At 47.2% G+C, this 18605-nt stretch overlaps 1 protein-coding gene across 1 annotated transcript in view; it reads right to left on the bottom strand.

Annotated features, from left to right (window-relative positions):
* Positions 1–18605, bottom strand: part of LOC137448335 (transmembrane protein with metallophosphoesterase domain-like) — a 50707-nt gene that overhangs the window by 17917 nt on the left and 14185 nt on the right. The window contains exons 2-10 of the mRNA XM_068152774.1: positions 15446–15612; positions 10424–10574; positions 10080–10140; positions 8445–8539; positions 7064–7244; positions 4793–4851; positions 3321–3442; positions 3180–3220; positions 1939–2051 (exon numbers count right to left, since the gene is read on the bottom strand). Coding sequence (XP_068008875.1) covers positions 1939–2051; positions 3180–3220; positions 3321–3442; positions 4793–4851; positions 7064–7244; positions 8445–8539; positions 10080–10140; positions 10424–10574; positions 15446–15612 — 990 coding nt within the window. The remainder of the gene's footprint in view (positions 1–1938; positions 2052–3179; positions 3221–3320; positions 3443–4792; positions 4852–7063; positions 7245–8444; positions 8540–10079; positions 10141–10423; positions 10575–15445; positions 15613–18605) is intronic.

Genomic DNA, 18605 nt, shown 5'->3' with positions numbered 1-18605 from the left:
TTGAGGAGGGGCAAGCCTCCTCAAGTGGCTTTCTGCCCCACACCCTAGTCCCCTCCATTCTGAGCCTACAGCCTTCTTTTCTCCTGGCCATCATCTCCTTCTCCCTGCCCTGCCATTATTCATCTACTGCAGTGCCCACTCTTTCCATCTGTTCTTTCATTTCCTGAGCACAGCCCTGTGTGCACATTTCAGAGCAAACACTTCTGCAGGTGAGATGTGCTGAAGACACCAAAGCCTACATTTTAATACACACTCACAAATAACTGCCTTCATGAAGTCTTAATCTGCACATTCAGTGACTTCTGGGTGCTTACTTGGGTAGCTCCTGGGGTTCTTTTGACAGAAGTGTAGTGAGGGTCTAAAAGGTCATTTTTCTGAAGAGATTTTAGAATAGATAGAATAGAACAGAACAGAATAGAATAAACCAGGTTAGAAAAGACCTTTGAGATCATTGAGTCCAACCTATCATCCAACACCATCTAATCAACTAAACCATGGCACCAAGCACCCCATCCAGTCTCTTCTGGGCAGCACATTCCAACAGCTAACAACTCTTTCTGGGAAGAATTTTCTCCTCATCTCAAGCCTAAACCTCCCCTGGCACAGCTTGAGACTGTGTCCTCTTGTTCTGGTGCTGGTTGCCTGGGAGAAGGGTTTGGAGCACAAGCCCTGTGAGGAGAGGCTGAGGGAGCTGGGGTTGATTATCCTGAAGAGGAGGCTCAGGGCAGACCATATTGCTCTCTAAAACTACCTGCAGGGAGGTTGTAGCCAGGCAGGGCCTGGTCTCTTCTCCCAGGCAACCAGCACCAGAACAAAAGGACACAGTCTCAAGCTGTGCCAGGGGAGCTTCAGACAGGATGTTAGGAAGAAATTCTACACAGAGAGAGAGATTGGCCATTGGAATGTGCTGCCCAGGGAGGTGGTGGAGTCACCATCACTGGAGGTGTTTAGGAGGAGACTGGATGGGGTGCTTGGTGCCATGGTTTAGTTGATCAGGTGGTGTTGGATGATAGGTTGGACTTGATGATCTTGAAGGTCTCTCCCAACCTGGTTAATTCTATTCTATATGTTAGGTCATGCTGAACACTTCAGATCTTACTGAAGCTCTCTCACTGCACTAGAGCACTACTTACAATTCAGATAGGATCTTGCCTAGAAGAAAACAACTCAAAAGCAGGAAGTTTGGGAATTTCTCTGATGAGAAAAGCTGTATGGAGGCAATATATTCCCTTTGAGAGGCTATCAAAGTTATTCCATCGGTGGGAAGCTTAGGGATAACAGAGAAATTGAAGAAAATGATCCACAGCAGGACTTCCACAGGTATGGATATAAAGCCACACTCAACCCCAGATGAAGTGTAATGCACTTTTGGGAGATCTGCTCTCATAAAAAATGTACCTTCTAGTGAGCAGGGACATGGCTGGCATGGAACAGGACAGCAAGTACCAACCTGAGCCTTGGGATTCCCATGGAATCTGTTTTAAAGCCTCATCCAAACAGCCTCCAAGACTATTCCAAACCCAGATACAGGCTCCATGTTTCACTTCAATTTCCAGTTTGTGGAGATACTGTGCATTTTCACAGCACGGTCAAGATGGTCCCACTAGCTATAGTTTTTGGCATCACAAAACCAAGTTGTGTTCATTTGGATAGGCATACTCCTTCTCACACAGGCCCAGAACCAAAACATGAAGCTTGGGATACAGACCTGCACCTGTACCCCTGGTTTTGAAAGAAAGGAGGGAGCCATGGGGACAGAGAACAGCCAGAGAAGTGCAAGATCTTTGTAACAGCAAGCAGTTAGGTTGGCTTAGCTGCCTTGTTCTGCTTCACTTCCCTTACCTGCAGAAAACAGTAGATTCAGAAGTGACTCAGACCAAGAGAAGAGTGAGAGAGTTTGCAGTACAACAGGGCTGCTTCTGTCCCTGGGACACTCACCATACCAATAACTTCCCTCAAGGCAAAGTACTTCTCTGTTAGATCCCCTGCTTCGCTCAGAGGAGCGTCGTAGTCATAGCTAGTGGGCTGTGGCATATAGGGCATATTAGCACCTGAGGGAGGGGAGAAGAGCAAAACAAAAACATCAGCAATGCAAAAAGTGCAACAGTTGGCTTTCTTCCAAAGCTATCAACTTCAGAATCCCCTCCAACCACAGCCAGGACTGCTACATTTCTAGATTCAGTGTAGGCCTTCTGATTTGGAATAGAGAAAATATTCTTGGGTGGAGGACAACATCCTTCTGAGCTCACACTGCCCTGTCAGACCACCTGCAGCAATATTCTGAGGAGAACCAAATGTATCCATGTTTTAAGTGGGCTGAGTGAAGCAAAAGAAGCATTTCCAAAGATAAATACCATCTGTGTTTGGTACAACATGCTGGCAGTAGATGGTGAACTGCTACCACAGACACCTGCAGGAAAGGACTTGGAGGTACTGGTGCATGAGAAGCTGGACATGAGCAGACGGTGTGCACTTGCAGCCCAGAAGACCAATGGCAGCCTGGGCTGCATCAAAAGCAGCATGGCCAGAGATGGAGGGAGGGGATTTTGCCTCTCTGCTCTGGTGAGACCACACTTGGAGTGCTGCATCCAGCTCTGGAGCTCTCAAGATGGGAAGGACATGGACCTGATGGAGCAGGCCCAGAGGAGGGCCACAGAAATGATCAGGGGGCTGGAGCACCTCTGCTATGAGGACAGGCTGAGAGAGCTGGGGGTGTTCAGCCTGGAGAAGAGAAAGCTCCAGAGAGACCTAATAGCAATCTTCCAGTACCTAAAGGGGGCTACAAGGTGGCTGCAGAGGGACTGCAAAGGCCTGCAGGGATAGGATGAGGGGCAATAGTTTGAAATGAGAGGAGAGTACACTGAGATTGGATATTAGGAACAAGTTCTGCACCATGAGGGTGATGGAACACTGCAACAGGTTGCTCAGGGAGGCAGCTGAGGCCCCATCCCTGGAGATACTCAAAATCAGGCTCCACAGGGCTCTGAGCAACTTGAACTAGTGCAGGATGTCCCTGCTGACTGCAGGGGGTTTGGACTGGATGACCTTTAGAGGTCCCCCTCAACCCAAACCGTTCTCTGATTCTCAGGCACAGCTTTTATGCTTTCACAGCATACACTGCTGCCTACATTCACAAACAGCTCCCCTACATCAGCAATACAAATGAAATCATTTCTTACCATTCCAATAGGCAAAGTTAGTTCCACCCATAAACATGTACCTAAAAAGGAAGGAAAGCCATCCATTTAAAATCAGGTTTTGCTGAATTGGACAAACCAAAAAACCCCTCCTAAATAACCCTCTACTGAACAGACACTTACAGGTTAACATTAGCACCACGTTCCAGGATCTCACTGAGTGTTTTAGCTATGGTTTGTGTGGGCACAACAGAGTGACGGTGCCCCCAGTGATCCAACCAGCCAGTGTAGAACTCAGAATTAACCTGAAAGTAGGAAGTGCAAAAGAGGAAGGGAAAACATAAAGAAGGAACAAGAACAGAATTCAATGTGGTTTAAGGCTACTAAGCATAAGAGGCAAGGGGAAAAAAAGGCACCTTGACTCATTTGAGCCATTTCTAGACTGCTATAAACACAGCAAAGCCTACACCAAGTCAGAACTTTTCAGCAGATTTCTGGTCAAAGAAATTAAAAGACTGTTTCAATAATATCACAGTACTAGAGGTTGGAAGGGACCTCCAGAGATGAAGTCCAACCCCTCTGCCAAAGCAGGATCACTTAGGGTAGTCCACACAAGAATGTATCCAGGAGGGTTTGGAAAGTTTCCAGAAAAGGAGACTCCACAAACTCTTTGGGCAGCCTGTTCCAAGGCTCTGTCACCCTCACTGTAAAGAAGTTTCTCCTCATGTTGAGGTGAAATCTTCTATGTTCAAGCTTGGACCTGTGGTTTCTTGTCTTATTACTGTGCACCACTGAAAAGAGCTTGGCCCCCTCCACTTGACACCCACCTCTCACATACTGACAGGCATTGATGAGATCCCCTCTCAGTCTTCTCTCCAGACTAAACAGCCCCAGGGCTCTCAGTCTCTCTTCATAGGGGAGATGCTCAAGTCCCCCAATCATCCTCATACTGGAAAATAATTGCTTAAGTACCAATGAGCATGGATCACCCTGAAACCTGCCCACATGAAGGTGTTGACTACCCTGGATGATCCTGCTTTGGCAAGGGGCTTGGACTTGATCCTGGAGGTGCCTTCCAACTTCTACTTTTCTGTGATTCTCTTTCAGATGATGCTTGGCATTCACATAGATGCTGGAAGCAGTAAGCTCTCCACACAGCAGCATACACAGATTAGATGTCATGAAAAAGAAGCCTTTCCAATGTTCAAATTGTGTAACCTTGTACCCTCTGTGGGTCTTCTCTTTTGTCAAATGGCTTCCAGTGATCTCACATCCCATTACAGCTTGTGTAAAACCTCTAGGGTAGCTGAAAACAGGAAGCAACTTCTAACCTGCCCTTTTAATTTTGCTTTTGACTTCCACCCACACACATACTTCACTAACTCATCTAATCACAGCCACTGCTTCTGCTGCTCTGTAAACATTTGTCTTAGCCAGGAAAAAAAGATAAAATTGATGCCTTTTGAGAATAAAAAAGTATTTGCAGAGCAGCAGTTCATGTGGATTTGACAAACACACACAGAAGCTCCTCTGCTTTTTCTGACTTGGAAATGATGCCCTTGCAAGCACGCCCTGCAAACACTGCTGTCAGCTCCTCCCTTATTAAACACTGCAAGATAGGGACCAACACAAGAAATGTAAGTGAAAAGACATACCAAAGGCCCTGTGGGTTCACTGCTCCTTTGAGCTAAGAATGCTGCTGTGACATTGCCACCTATAAGCAGACACACACAAAAAAAAAAATCCCAGCTGAGTGGCTACATCCAAGAATTTTCCAGTCCTTCATTTTACAGAATTGGGATCTCCTCCAACAAACCCCATGCAAAAATCCAGGCGAGAAAGTTACTTCAGAAAACACAGGAATCAATACTTTGGATTCCAGTGTTTAAGCTGCAGAACTTATTTAAAATAGCTATACATGCATGTAGGTCCTTGCTCTTGAGGTACCTCTTCTGAAAACACATTTTCTTCTCAGGAGTTACATCCTGGCACCCAGAAAAATCTGAGATGCAACAGAATTGCTCCATATGAACATGAGAGAGTTCACAATTTCAATCTACTTGTAAGAAAACAGATTCCTGCTAAGTACACAGGCAGGGGTTGGTCTCTTCTCCCAAGCAACCAGCAATAGAACAAGAGGACACAGTCTCAAGCTGTGCCAGGGGAGGTTTAGGCTGGAGGTGAGGAGAAAGTTCTTCCCACAAAGAGTAATTGGCCATTGGAATGTGCTGCCCAGGGAGGTGGTGGAGTCACTGTTCCTGGAGGTGTTCAAGAGGGGACTGGATGTGGCACTTGAAGCCATGGTTTAGTAGTCATGAGGTCTTGGGTGACAGGTTGGATTTGATGATCTTTGAGGTCTTTTCCAACCTTATTGATTCTATGATTCTATTCTACATTTGATTGTGGAGAGAAGAATGTACAATAGAGCTCAGGTGAAAAACTAAGGCAAGATCCTGGAGTGTGTTTCTTGTGCCTCAAGCCTATTTTGCCAAGCCTGTGCAGCATACAAACACTTACATCACTAACTCTCCTATCAAAAGGGCTCTTTCTCAACACACTATGGCTGATTCCCCATTCTTCAGGTCAGCATCACAGCACACTGTGGCAGTGTGCACATTCCTAACACTGATCTTCAGCAGCCAGTAACTACTGGCTTAAAGAGATCATGAGGGCTGATTCTGGGACAGAGGACATTAAAAAGAAACAAACAAACAAAAACCCCCATACCAACAAACAAAACAACTCCAACAAACCACCAAAACAGCCAAAAAAAACCCAAACCCACACACCAAAAAAAGGTCAAATCAAGCAAAAAAAATCCAAAAAATTATATCAAAAATTTAATTACTGGAATCAATCCCAACTATTAGAATAGAATAGACCAGACCAGGTTGGAAGAGACCTTCAAGATCATTGTGTCCAACCTATCAACCAATCCAACCCACCTAATCAACTAAACCATGGCACCAAGCACCCCATCAAGTCTCCTCCTGAACACCTCCAGTGATGGGGACTCCACCACCTCCCCAGGCAGCCCATTCCAATGGGCAATCACTCTCTCTGTATAGAATTTCTTCCTAACATCCAGCCTAAACCTCCCCTGGTACAGCTTGAGACTGTGTCCTCTTGTTCTGGTGCTGGTTGCCTGGGAGAAGAGACCAACATCCGCCTGTCTACAACCTCTCTTCAAGTAGTTATAGAGAGCAGGAAGGTCACCCCTGAGTCTCCTCTTCTCCAGGCTGACCAACCCCAGCTCCCTCAGCCTCTCCTCACAGGGCTTGTGTTCCAAACCCCTCACCAACTTTGTTGCTCTTCTCTGGACACCTTCCAGCAAGTCAACATCCTTCCTAAACTGAGGGGCCCAGAACTGGACACAGGACTCAGGACTCAAGGTGTGGCCTAACCAGTGCAGTGTACAGGGGCAGAATGACCTCCCTGCTCCTGCTGGCCACACTGTTCCTGATGCAGGCCAGGATGCCATTGGCCCTTTTGGCTGCCTGGGCACACTGCAGGCTCATGTTCAGCCTACCATTGACTAGTACCCCCAGGTCCCTCTCTGCCTGGCCTCTCTCCAGCCATTCTGACCCCAGCCTGTAGCACTGCATGGGGTTGTTGTGACCAATGTGCAGAACCCGGCACTTGGATGTGTTCAATCTCACGCCGTTGTTACTAAGATTTAGTAGATACATACTAGGAGCAGTGTAAATTGTTTATTCTTGATTTAATGATGCAAAGAAAGTGATTATGACTCTCTAACTGGGTACTTGTGGGCAGTTTTAGTAGAATTAAGAGTTCACCAAATGCCTGCTAAATGCTATTAAGACAAAGCAGACAGGTTTGTCAAGCAGTCGAGTCCCTCTGTCTTGCCACAAACACACACAACCAATTGTTTGGGTTTTTTTTGGTTATAAACAGCAGTCTCTAACCTGGGGCAAAGTCCACTGTTGCATAAAGACCCTGAAGAGCTCCACATCTCAAGTGAAACTGGCTTGCACCATCGGTTGTGAACAGCACCACCTCATCCCCTAGATGCTGGCGGAAGAGCTTCAGAAGGGAACGCAGATAGTCGTAGTCACAAGCAAAGTAGCTTCCATACTCATTCTCCACCTGCACAGAAGTAAAACAGTCACCAATTTCAGTCTATATCTGATACCAGAGATGCAAAGCTCAAACCCAACTCCCCTCTGCTTTTGATGGTAATGCTGAAATGCCAGTTTTACTCCAGACCTGAGGAGTGAGAGCAGACAACGCTGCCAGGCACTCCTTCCTCCTACTTGAGGGAGGCAAGTCATTCTCCTACAAAATCATCCTCCACATAAAACTCTCTTACTACTTAGCAACAGTGATCAAAGCAGTCTCTATTAAACATGCAGAGCTGACCCCACCTCTCAAGCAGAATAATGGAGCCATAGAACAGATTGGAACATGCAGCAAAGCTGGGCTTTCAGACACAGGGGCTCAGATGAATAGCGAATCATTCAACGGACTCAAGGGACTGAAGGGAGAAGGACAATCTGAGAGGTATGAATCATGCCCCCTTCCCAAGGGGATGGACTTTCCAGCCTCAGATCCAATGCCACATACACCTGAAGGTTATTCCTGAAAATCCTGTTGTAAGCTTCTTATTTTTGCCAAGGAATAACTTTGCCTGATGCTCTTGCTCCACAGACAACAGACATTGGTCAAGAACAGTGGCCATGGGCATATTGTAAAGGTCTCCTCCCCTCTCCTCTACCAACCAGGGAGTCTTAAAAATTAAATTAAAACAAAGCTTCTCTTATGGTCAAATAGTAAGAATATGGAACACATCAGCAGCACACATCTAGAAGGAGTTTAAGGGAGAAGCTACTAGCCATGAACGCACAACATTGTGTCCTGAAACATTCACAGTTAAGTCAGGTGCTAAGAACTGAAAAGCCTACATTTGGAGGTTGCTTTTCTCACAAGTTTTAAGCTGACTCCATAAAGGTTTTGCCTTTGTCTGCAGGTATCTTTATTCCCCTATTGTCTGTCAGAGCAATTGTATTTTGGCTATGTGAACACTGGCATGAAACTCAGCTCTAAAAAGCTCCACAGCTTTCCTCTATTGCTTTCTACAGTCGTGGGGAACAAGGCTGACAGATGAGTGCTCTCAGTTTTGGAAACAATGCAGTAGGGTAAAAGGGATAAGGGATTTCATCAAAACCCTTCAGCTCCCTGGAACTGTAAAGGAACATCTTTGACATGACTGTGCTACACCCATGGAGTGTCTGCAAGAACAATATAAGTATCCATGTGGCTTGGGTTGGTTGATTTGAAGGAAGTTACCTGCACCATGATGACTGGACCACCATTTTCATAGAGGTGAGGCCTCATCTTTGGCAAAAGGACACCCATCCACTTTTCTACTGCTGCCAGGTAATCTGTGACACACAAAACATAAATCTTTCACAACTTCCCTGCCTGTCATTGTTGGGTTTAATGCTATAGGGATAGATTTCACCTGAATATGTAAAGCATAACAGAACAGCATTTAATGAACTGATGAGCGCTTACAAACTGTCCCCCAAATGTCAGCTTCCAGTACAGTTTGCTAGCAAGTAGAGCATTTCAATACTGGCAAACTCTGAAAATCCCTAGAGAGGCTTCAATCCCACTCACACAAGTTGTTCTAACACATTTCAACAGCAAAACAAAATGAAATGTTGCTATATGTACTATTTCTTTGAAGAGATAACTTGTCCCACAGTAAGAAAGAAGTCAGATAGGATACATCTCTGTCCCCTAATACACATCCCTCTAATCAAGTTGATCTCCTGTCTTATCTTGTCCCTCCATGTCTGATCCAGTATCAGACAGCACATAAGAATCATAGAATGTTAAGAGTTGAAAGGGACCTCCAGAGATTGAGTCCAATCCTCCTACCAAAGCAGGATCACCCAGGGCAGAACTTACAGGAATACATCCAGGAAGGTTATGAAAGCCTCCAGAGAAGAAGACTCCACAACCTCTCTGGGCAGCCTGTTCCAGGGCTCTATCACCCTCATCATCAAGAAGTGTCTCCTCGTGTTGAGGTGGAACCCCCTGTGTTGCAGCTTGTACCTGTTGTTCCTTGTCCTACCCCTGGGCACCACCAAGAACAGCCTGGCACCTTCATCCTGACACTCACCCCTCAGATATTTATAGACATTGATGAGAATCCCTCTCAGCCTTCTGTTCTCCAGACTAAACAGCCCCAGGGCTCTCAGTCTGTCTTCACAGAGATATGAGTTCAAGTCCTTTCATCATCCTCATAGTTCTGTCTTGACCCTGTCAAGCAGACTGCAGTCTCAAATTGGGGAGCCCAAAACTAGACACAACATTCCAGGTGTGGTTTCACCAGGGCATAGTACAGGGTAAGGAGAACCTCCCTAGACCTGCTAGACACACTTTCCTTGCTGCAGCCCAGGATACCATTGGCCCTGACATTTAAGAATGCTGTAACTATTTCTGGAGTTACAAAAGCACACTGACCAGGCAGGAAGGATCCCCATGATGAGTGCCCAGTTGGCTACTGCAAAACTGAAAGCTGACTGCCACCTGTCTTTTCCTTCAATGCCAACAATGATTTCTCTCTGGGCACAAATGTTCATAGAATCATAGAATTGTTAGGGTTGGAAGGGACTTCAAGGTTCATCCAGTTCCAACCCCCCTGCCATGGGCAGGGACACCTCACGCTACAGCAGCTTGCTCAGAGCCACGTCCAGCCTGGCCTTAAAACGCTCCTGGGATGGGGCTTCATGAAACTTGTCAATACCTCAGAAACTTTCTACCTTGCTTTGTTTCTTTCTATACAGTTCTTGAATGCATACTTCTAAGGCAAAAGCACTGAAGATGTTACTCACAGGGTAACTGAAGCTCAAATATGAATTCTCTAGAAATGGCCTAAAGTGTATTTTTGCCAGTCCTTTGTGTTGCCTCTACCTGAATCAGAAGACCTGAGAACAATAGATTTCTTCTCCAGCAGCCATGCAGGAAGACCTCCCTGGGAGAAGAAAGGGATCACTTCAGTGACCATGTTTAGGAAATGCAAGAAGAATTTAGCCTGAAGGTTGATTTTCTACAAGCAAGCAATAATCCCCAGTGAAAACACCCAAATACAAAAGTAACTTGGCACAGTAAGAAGCCACTCAGGATGCAGGGATTTTAATACACTAAACCAAGAGTCTACTCCAAGGTTACACCAGGTATGTTTCCCTACTTTAAGACAAAACCATTTTGCTTTACATTTCCCCTAGAAATGAGGCAAGTGTTACAAAAGGCTGTACCATGTCCCACTCTGCACAGATGTAAGGTCCAGCTCTCAGGATAACCAGCAAACCAGTCTCATTAGCCAGCTGCAGGAAATACTCCAGATCCCTGTCACCAGAAAAGACATACACACCAGGCTGGGGTTCATGGTAGTTCCAGGGCACATACCTGTGAAGAGAGAACACCTGCCATTATCACAGAATCATTCTCCACACATTGACTTGGTCTGCACATAGAATAGAATAGAATTAACCAGGTTGGAAAAGATCTTCAAGATCATCAAGCCTAACCTATCACCCAGCACCATCTAACCAACTAAACCATGGCACCAAGTGCCTCATCCAGGCTCTTCTTAAACACCTCCAGGGATGGGGACTCCATCACCTCCCTGGGTAGCACATTCCAATGGCCAATCTCTCTTGATGGGAGGAATTTCTTCCTAACATCCAACCTAAACCTCCCTGGTACAGCTTGAGACTGTGTCCTCTTGTTCTGGTGCTGGTTGCCTAGGAGAAGAGACCAACCCCCACCTGGCTACAACCTCCCTTCAGGGAGCTGTAGAGAGCAATAAGGTCTCCCCTGAGCCTCCTCTTCTCCAGGCTAAACAACCCCAGCTCCCTCAGCCTCTCCTCACAGGGCTGTGCTCCAGACCCCTCCCCAGCTTTGTTGCCCTTCTCTGGACACCTTCCAGCAACTCAACATCTTTCTTAAACTGAGGAGCCCAGAACTGGACACAGGACTCAAGGTGTGGTCTAATCAGTGCTGAGCCCAGGGGCAGAATAACTTCCCTCCTCCTGCTGGCCACACTATTCCTGATACAGGCCAGGATGCTGTTGGCCTTCTTGGCCACCTGGGCACACTGCAGGCTCATATTCAGCCTATTATCAACCAGTACCCCCAGGTCCCTTTCTGCCTGGCTGCTCTCCAGCCACTCTGACCCCAGACTGCAGCACTGCATGGGGTTGTTGTGGCCAATATGTAGAACATGGCACTTAGATGTGTTAAATCTCATGCCCTTGGACTCTGCCCATCTGTCCAGCCTGTCAAGGTCCCTCTGCAGATCTCTCCTACCCTCTAACCCATAGGTTTGCACTCCCTCTGTAAGAACTGTTGCCACTGTTGTAAAATCCAAACTGTGGCTAGTCAAGTGAGCATCCTCTCAGGCAACACTTCTCTTGCTATCTAGGTTTGGATATATGTTTCAGAGTTGATTTTGTAAGCATTACCCAGAAAGGAAAAATAAGTGCAAAAAACCCTATTGCTTTCAATAAGTAAAACCTCCAGGACCCCTTTCATGAGCACAGTGCTGAAATGGCCCCACTCAGACAGGCCTGCACATGAACTTCAAATACAAACATTAGAAGCTTACAACTATCTTCATCCACAGGACAATTTTCTCTATGATATCAGGCTGTGGGTTTTAACAGCCTAACATTAAGCAGCTTGTGCTGATTCCATAAATAATACACCTAGGAGCCTTTAGAGAATGGAAGTTGTGTTTATGTTTTAATTAATAGATACTCTAAACAGCAGCTCTCTCCCAAAGGGGGCTTTCTACAGCTTTACACTTTCCTGCATTTAGTAAAACAACTTTTAACTTTATGAGCCTGTCAGGTAAGTGCTGAGTCTTCCAGGAGGCTTCTCCACTGATCTGTCAATCCTGTAAGCATTTAGCCCCATCTGGTGGTGGTTTACTTCCTCCATACCACCCTAAACCACTAACGTTCAGTCCTTTCCAGATGTCTTTGATGACACTCATTTCCAGCTGTCAGTTCAGGAACTCAAAACATGGACAGTTACCCTTGTGAGACAGATGCTACTGTGTGCTACCTGCTGAGGTAGGCATTGGAAGTCCTAGGTATGCCTCCATCACCTGCTGGGATGTCACACCAACCACACCACCAAATTTCAGCCTGCTGCTTGGAAGGTTTAGGCCTTGATCACAGTATCACAGTATCACTAAGGTTGGAAGAGACCTCAATGATCATTGAGTCCAACCTGTCACCACAGAGCCATGACTAGACCATGGCACCAAGTGTCACATCCAATCCCCTCTTGAACACCTCCAGGGACGGTGACTCCACCACCTCCCTGGGCAGCACATTCCAATGACAAATGACTCTCTTGGTGAAGAACTTTCTCCTCACCTCCAGACTAAACTTCCCCTGGTGCAGCTTGAGACTGTGTCCCCTTGTTCTGGTGCTGGTTGCCTGGGAGAAGAGACCAACCCCTTCCTGGCTACAACCACGCTTCAGGTAGTTGTAGAGAGCAATAAAGGTCTCCCCTGAGCCTCCTCTTCTCCAGGCTAAACAACCCCAGCTCCCTCAGCCTCTCCTCACAGGGCTGTGCTCAAGGCCTCTCCCCAGCCTTGTTGCCCTTCTCTGGATACGTTCAAGTGTTTCAATGTCCTTCTTAAACTGAGGGGCCCAGAACTGAACAGGGGACTCAAGGTGCGGTCTAACCCAAGCAGAGTACAGGGGCAGAATGACCTCCCTGCTCCTGCTGGCCACACTATTCCTAGTGCAGGCCAGGATGCCATTGGCCTTCTTGGACACCTGGGCACACTGCTGGCTCATGTTCAGGTGGCTGTCAATCAGCACCCCCAGGTCCCTCTCTGGGAGCTCTCCAGCTACTCCGACCCCAGCCTGTAGCTCTGCATGGGATTGCTGTAGCCAAAGTGCAGCACCTGGCACTTGGACTTGTTAAATGTCATCCTGTTGGACTCTGCCCATCTGTCCAGTCAGTCAAGGTCCCTCTGCAGAGCCTTTCTACCCTCTAACTGACTAACATCTGCTCCTAACTTGGTGTCATCTGTAAACTTGCTGATGACTGACTTGACCCCCTCATCCAGATCATCAGTGAAGATGTTGAAGAGTACAGGGCCCAGCACTGATCCCTGGGGGACACCACTGGTGACTGGCCTCCAGCTGGATGTGGCACCATTCACCACCACTCTCTGGGCTCAGCCCTCCAGCCAGTTCCTAATCCAGCACAGAGTGTAATGGTCCAAGCCACGAGCTGACAGCTTAGCCAGCAGTTTGCTGTGGGGGACGGTGTCAAAGGCCTTGCTGAAGTCCAAGCAGACCACATCCACAGGCCTCCCCACATCCACCAGACGGGTCACCTGATCATAGAAGGAGATCAGGTTGGAGAGGCAGGACCTGCCCTTCCTAAATCCATGTTGGCTGGACCTGAGCCCTTGGCCATCCTTCAGGTGATGTTTTAAGGTTTAATGAAGGATCAAGCTTCCTGTCATTTGTTTTCCTAATAACCTGTGGTTATTCCTTAAGATGCTTCCAGTAGCAGATGGTTAAACACATAACACTGCCTGTGCTCTTGCAAAGAGCCCCAGATGAACTGCTCACTCCATCATTAGCTGGATGAGGCATCAAGGCACAGCAAGCCTTTTGGAAATGAGGCTGCAGAGAATAGGAAGGAGAGCAGGTCTGCCTTGCTTCCACTACAAGGTATTTACAAGAACAAGCCTGTAATAAAAGGATCCTGTTTCCATTGAAGCAATAAGTCTCACTTGGAGAGCCCTGATAAGAACCAGAACCTTGATAGGAACCAGGAAGGCTCCCATCTCACAAATTATCTTCACTCCTTCCTGCACAGTAGAAAGACACCAGTGCAACTCAGAAAAGCACAGGATAAGAGTTATCAACAAGTTGGGGGGAAAAAAAAAACCTCCAACAAAAGACCAAACCTAACCTTATTAACAGGAGATTACAAAGGAAGTAGGAAGCAACAGGGAAGAAAAACAAACCAGCCCTGCAGCAACATTGCCATTAATCAACAGTGATAGGGGGAATGGGAAAGGAAAGATTCCTGTCTCAGACCACCAGTGATGCAGCAGAGCCATGAACAGGGAATTCCAAAGAAAAAAGCTGGAAATTAACAGAGGGCAATGAAGATATACAGGCACTGGGGGGAAGAGAAAATACATCAAGGAAGTATGAGACACTGGACCACAGGAGTCACCTCTCAGGACCCAGGCTGATCTTCATGAGCCATCAAAAGCTACAATTTTCTGGTCCTTTTTGGATTGCTTCAGTAAAAATTATTACATGGGCAATTCCAGCAAGTCTGACCTGCATAAGGGTGTTACTGAATCCCATTGCTCTTACACAACAGAAATGCCCTTGGCAGAGGCAGAGCACATTCAATTGTTTTACAGCTACTGAAGTTCACAGTCCAACAATTGACTCCAGGTCACGTTTGCACCCTGGGTTGTGAAGCAAGAGGTGTTGTCTATCAGCAGGGGAATGGACTTTTAGCTGTGATGTGCCCAACTGTCCAACAGTCTATGCTGTTAGAGGTCACCCTGCATCACCCTTCACTTCTCTGGAGCTTTTTCACCTATTACTTAAAAATTAATAAACCAAGTAAACAACGGTAGTGATCCACTTAGCTACTCACAGTCTGCATCAAGAGGAGTGTGGCCAGCAGGGCAAGAGAGGGGATTTTCCCCCTTGACTCTGTTCTGCTGAGATTTCACCTCCAATACTGCCTCCAGTTCTGGTGTCCCCATCACAAGAAGGACACAGAGCTGTGAGAGTGAGTCCAGAGGAGGCCACAAAGATGAGCCAAGGGCTGGAGCACCTTTGCTGTGAGGACAGGCTGAGGGAACTGGGGTGGTTCAGCCTGGAGAAGATCCCAGGGGGACCTTAGAGCTGCCTTCCAATACCTGAAGGGATCCTACAGGAAGGCTGCAGAGGAACTCTTTATAAGGGTGTCTAGAGACAGGGTGAGGGGGAATGGTTTGAAGCTGAGGGAGAGCAGGGTTAGAATGGAGCTGAGGAAGCAGCTCTTCAGTCTGAGGGTGGTGAGACTCTGGAATAGGCTGCCAAGGGAGGCTGTGGCTGCCTCCTCCCTGGGAATGTTGAAGGCCAGGTTGGATGAGGCCTTGAGCAGCTGAGTCTAGCTGAGAGGTGTCCCTGCCCATGGCAGGGGGGGTTCAAGTAGATGATCTCTGAGGTCCCTTCCAACCTGAGCCATTCTGTGACTACAAATGCCTTTCCAAGGCCACAGCTTCTTACGTCTGAATGGCATCAAGCCCTGCCATCTTCATCTTCAGGAGGCGGTCCTTCCAGTAGTAGCTGGGCACCCGCGAGTAGTGAATGCTGCCCGAGATGTACCGGAAGGGTCTCCCATCCTTGACAAAGCAGCCGCAGTCATAATCAATCCCAAAACTCCTGGGTACGGTCTGGATACAGAAAAAAACCAAACCAAACCATAAAAAACAAAGAAACAAACAAAGAAAAGCAAACCCCAAACCAAAATAAAACCCAAAGCAGACCCCAAACCAAAATACAACCCAAAGCAGACCCCAAACCAAAATACAACCCAAAGCAGACCCCAAACCAAAATACAACCCAAAGCAGACCCCAAACCAAAATACAACCCAAAGCAAACACCAATGAAACCAAACCAAACCCCAATCCAAAAAACCAAACCAAAACACAAACAAAACCCAAACCATAAACCAAACCCAAAACCCAAACCCAACCCCCAAACAAACACAAACCCCAAACCCAAACCAAACCCCTACCCCAACCAACCCCCAACCAACCCCCAACCCCCAAACCAACCCAAACACAAACCAACCCAAACACAACCAACCCCAAACAATCCCAAACCACAAACCCAACCAACCCCAAACCAACCCAAACTCCAAACAACCCCAACCCCCAAACACAAACCAACCCAAACAACCCCAAACCAACCCAAACCCAGCCCCAAACCAACCCAAACTCCAAACAACCCCAACCCCCAAACACAAACCAACCCAAACAACCCCAAACCAACCCAAACCCAACCCCAAACCAACCCAAACCCAACCACAAACCCAACCCCAAACAACCCCAAACCCACCCAAACAACCCCAATCAAACCCCAACCAACCCCAACCCCCAACCCAACCCAAACAACCCCAAACCCAAAACCCAACCAACCCCAAACCACAAACCCAACCAACCCCAACCCCCAAACATCCCCAACCCCCAAACCAACCCAAACCCAACCCCAAACCAACCCAAACCCCAAACCAACCCAACCCCAAACAACCCCAACCCCCAAACAACCCCAAACAAAACAACCCCAACAACCCCCCAACAAAAAAAACCACAACAAAACCACACCCCAACAAAAAACACCCCAACAAAAAAACTATACCAACAACACACACAAAAAACCCCAAACAAAAGCCAAAGAAACCAACAGAAAACAAACCCACAAACCAAACCAAGATATAAACCAAAACACAGACAGAAAAAAACCCCACAGAAACAAAAACTCCCCAATGAAATCTTTTGCTGCCTTGAAAGACACAGAGAGCAGGCTCTACAAGATCTGTGGGTTGGTCACAGTGTTGTGGCAGTGATGGGTTAACAGTTGGACTTGATGGCCTTAAAGGTCTCTTCTGACCAAAATCTCTCTATGGTGTTGTGGCTGTAAGGTACAGGGGTATCAAAATAATTGATGGCAAATGGCTCTCTGCTAGCTTAACACAGCCAAGGACTAGAATAGAATAGAACAGAACAGAACAAACCAGGTTGGAAGAGACCTTCAAGATCATCGCATCCAACCCATCAACCAATCCAACCCACCTAAACAACTAACCCATGGCACCAAGCACCCCATCAAGTCTCCTCCTGAACACCTCCAGTGATGGGGACTCCACCACCTCCCTGGGCAGCACATTCCAATGGGCAATCACTCTCTCTGTGTAGAACTTCTTCCTAACATCCAGCCTGAACCTCCCCTGGCACAGCCTGAGACTGTGTCCTCTTGTTCTGGTGATGCTTGCCTGGGAGAAGAGACCAACCTCCGCCTGTCTACAACCTCCCTTCAGGTAGTTGTAGACAGCAATAAGGTCACCCCTGAGCTTCCTCTTCTCCAGGCTAAGCAGCCCCAGCTCCCTCAGCCTCTCCTCATAGGGCTTGTGTTCCAAACCCCTCACCAACTTCATTGCCCTTCTCTGGACATGCTCCAGCAAGTCAATCCTTCTGCCAGCCACTCAGCAGTGGCAGGATGCACTCCTACCCCAATGCCACGTGCCCTCTCCACTTTTAATAAGACCCTAACACCACCTTTCTACAGGAATACCTTCTGCAGTTCCTCACACCAGTGCAAATGATGAGGAACTCATTAGACAAGACACCTGGTGAATGCCAACACTTGGCACTCAATGCTTCAGCTTAACTGAACTGATGAAAAATCACAACCCTAATTCCAACTTCATGTCATGCCCAAGTCTAGAAGCAAAATCCAGCTGGGAGCTTTTGAGGAACACATACATTTGAAATGCTCCAGGGCAACAACGCCACAGGTGTTTGAAAGCTTAGTTTCTGCTAAGAATAAAACTGTTTGACAGATCAGCCTGGTGAAACACATATAGTAACGTAAGTCACTAAAAATGAGTCATTTCTGGAGAAAGTCCTACTTCCAATAGCTCTCCAGGTAAGCACACACAAAGCAGTGAACTTCAAGAATTAAGAATCTGCACTTCCTAGCCCTAAGAAAAATCCCTTAACTTCACAAGCATGGGATCACTCCTCAAAGCAGCCTGTGAGCTTATTAAGATTTAATCAGCCTGGAGAAGAGAAAGCTCCAGCAGGAGACCTAAGAGCAGCCTTCCAGTACCTAAGGGGGCCTACAAAAAGGCTGCAGAGGGATGGTTTACAAAGGCCTGTAGGGATAGGATGAGTGGCAGTGGTTTGGAATTGGAGAAGAGCAGACTTAGATTGGATGTTAGGAACAAATTCTTTAGCAGGAGGGTGGTGGAACACTGCAACAGGTTGCCCAGGGAGGTAGTTGAAGCCCCATCCCTGGAGATCACAGTATCACAGTATCGCTAAGGTTGGAAGAGACCTCGAGGATCATCGAGTCCAACCTGTCACCACAGACCTCATGACTAGACCATGGCACCAAGTGCCACGTCCAATCTCCTCTTGAACACCTCCAGGGATGGTGACTCCACCACCTCCCTGGGCAGCACATTCCAATGACCAATGACTCTCTCAGTGAAGAACTTTCTCCTCACCTTAAGCCTAAACTTCACCTGGCACAGCTTGAGACCGTGTCCCCTTTTTCTGGTTGCCTGGGAGAAGAGACCAACCCCTTCCTGGCTACAACCACCCTTCAGGTAGTTGTAGAGGGCAATGAGGTCACCCCTGAGCCTCCTCTTCTCTAGGCTAA

The sequence above is a fragment of the Melanerpes formicivorus genome, unplaced genomic scaffold (genome assembly GCF_026170545.1).
Source record: "Melanerpes formicivorus ecotype bairdi unplaced genomic scaffold, bMelFor1.0.p_v2 SCAF_24, whole genome shotgun sequence".
Classification (NCBI taxonomy): Eukaryota; Metazoa; Chordata; class Aves; order Piciformes; family Picidae; genus Melanerpes; species Melanerpes formicivorus.
The sequence above is the reverse complement of the archived record's forward strand: the minus strand, read 5'-3'. Positions and strand labels throughout refer to the sequence as shown.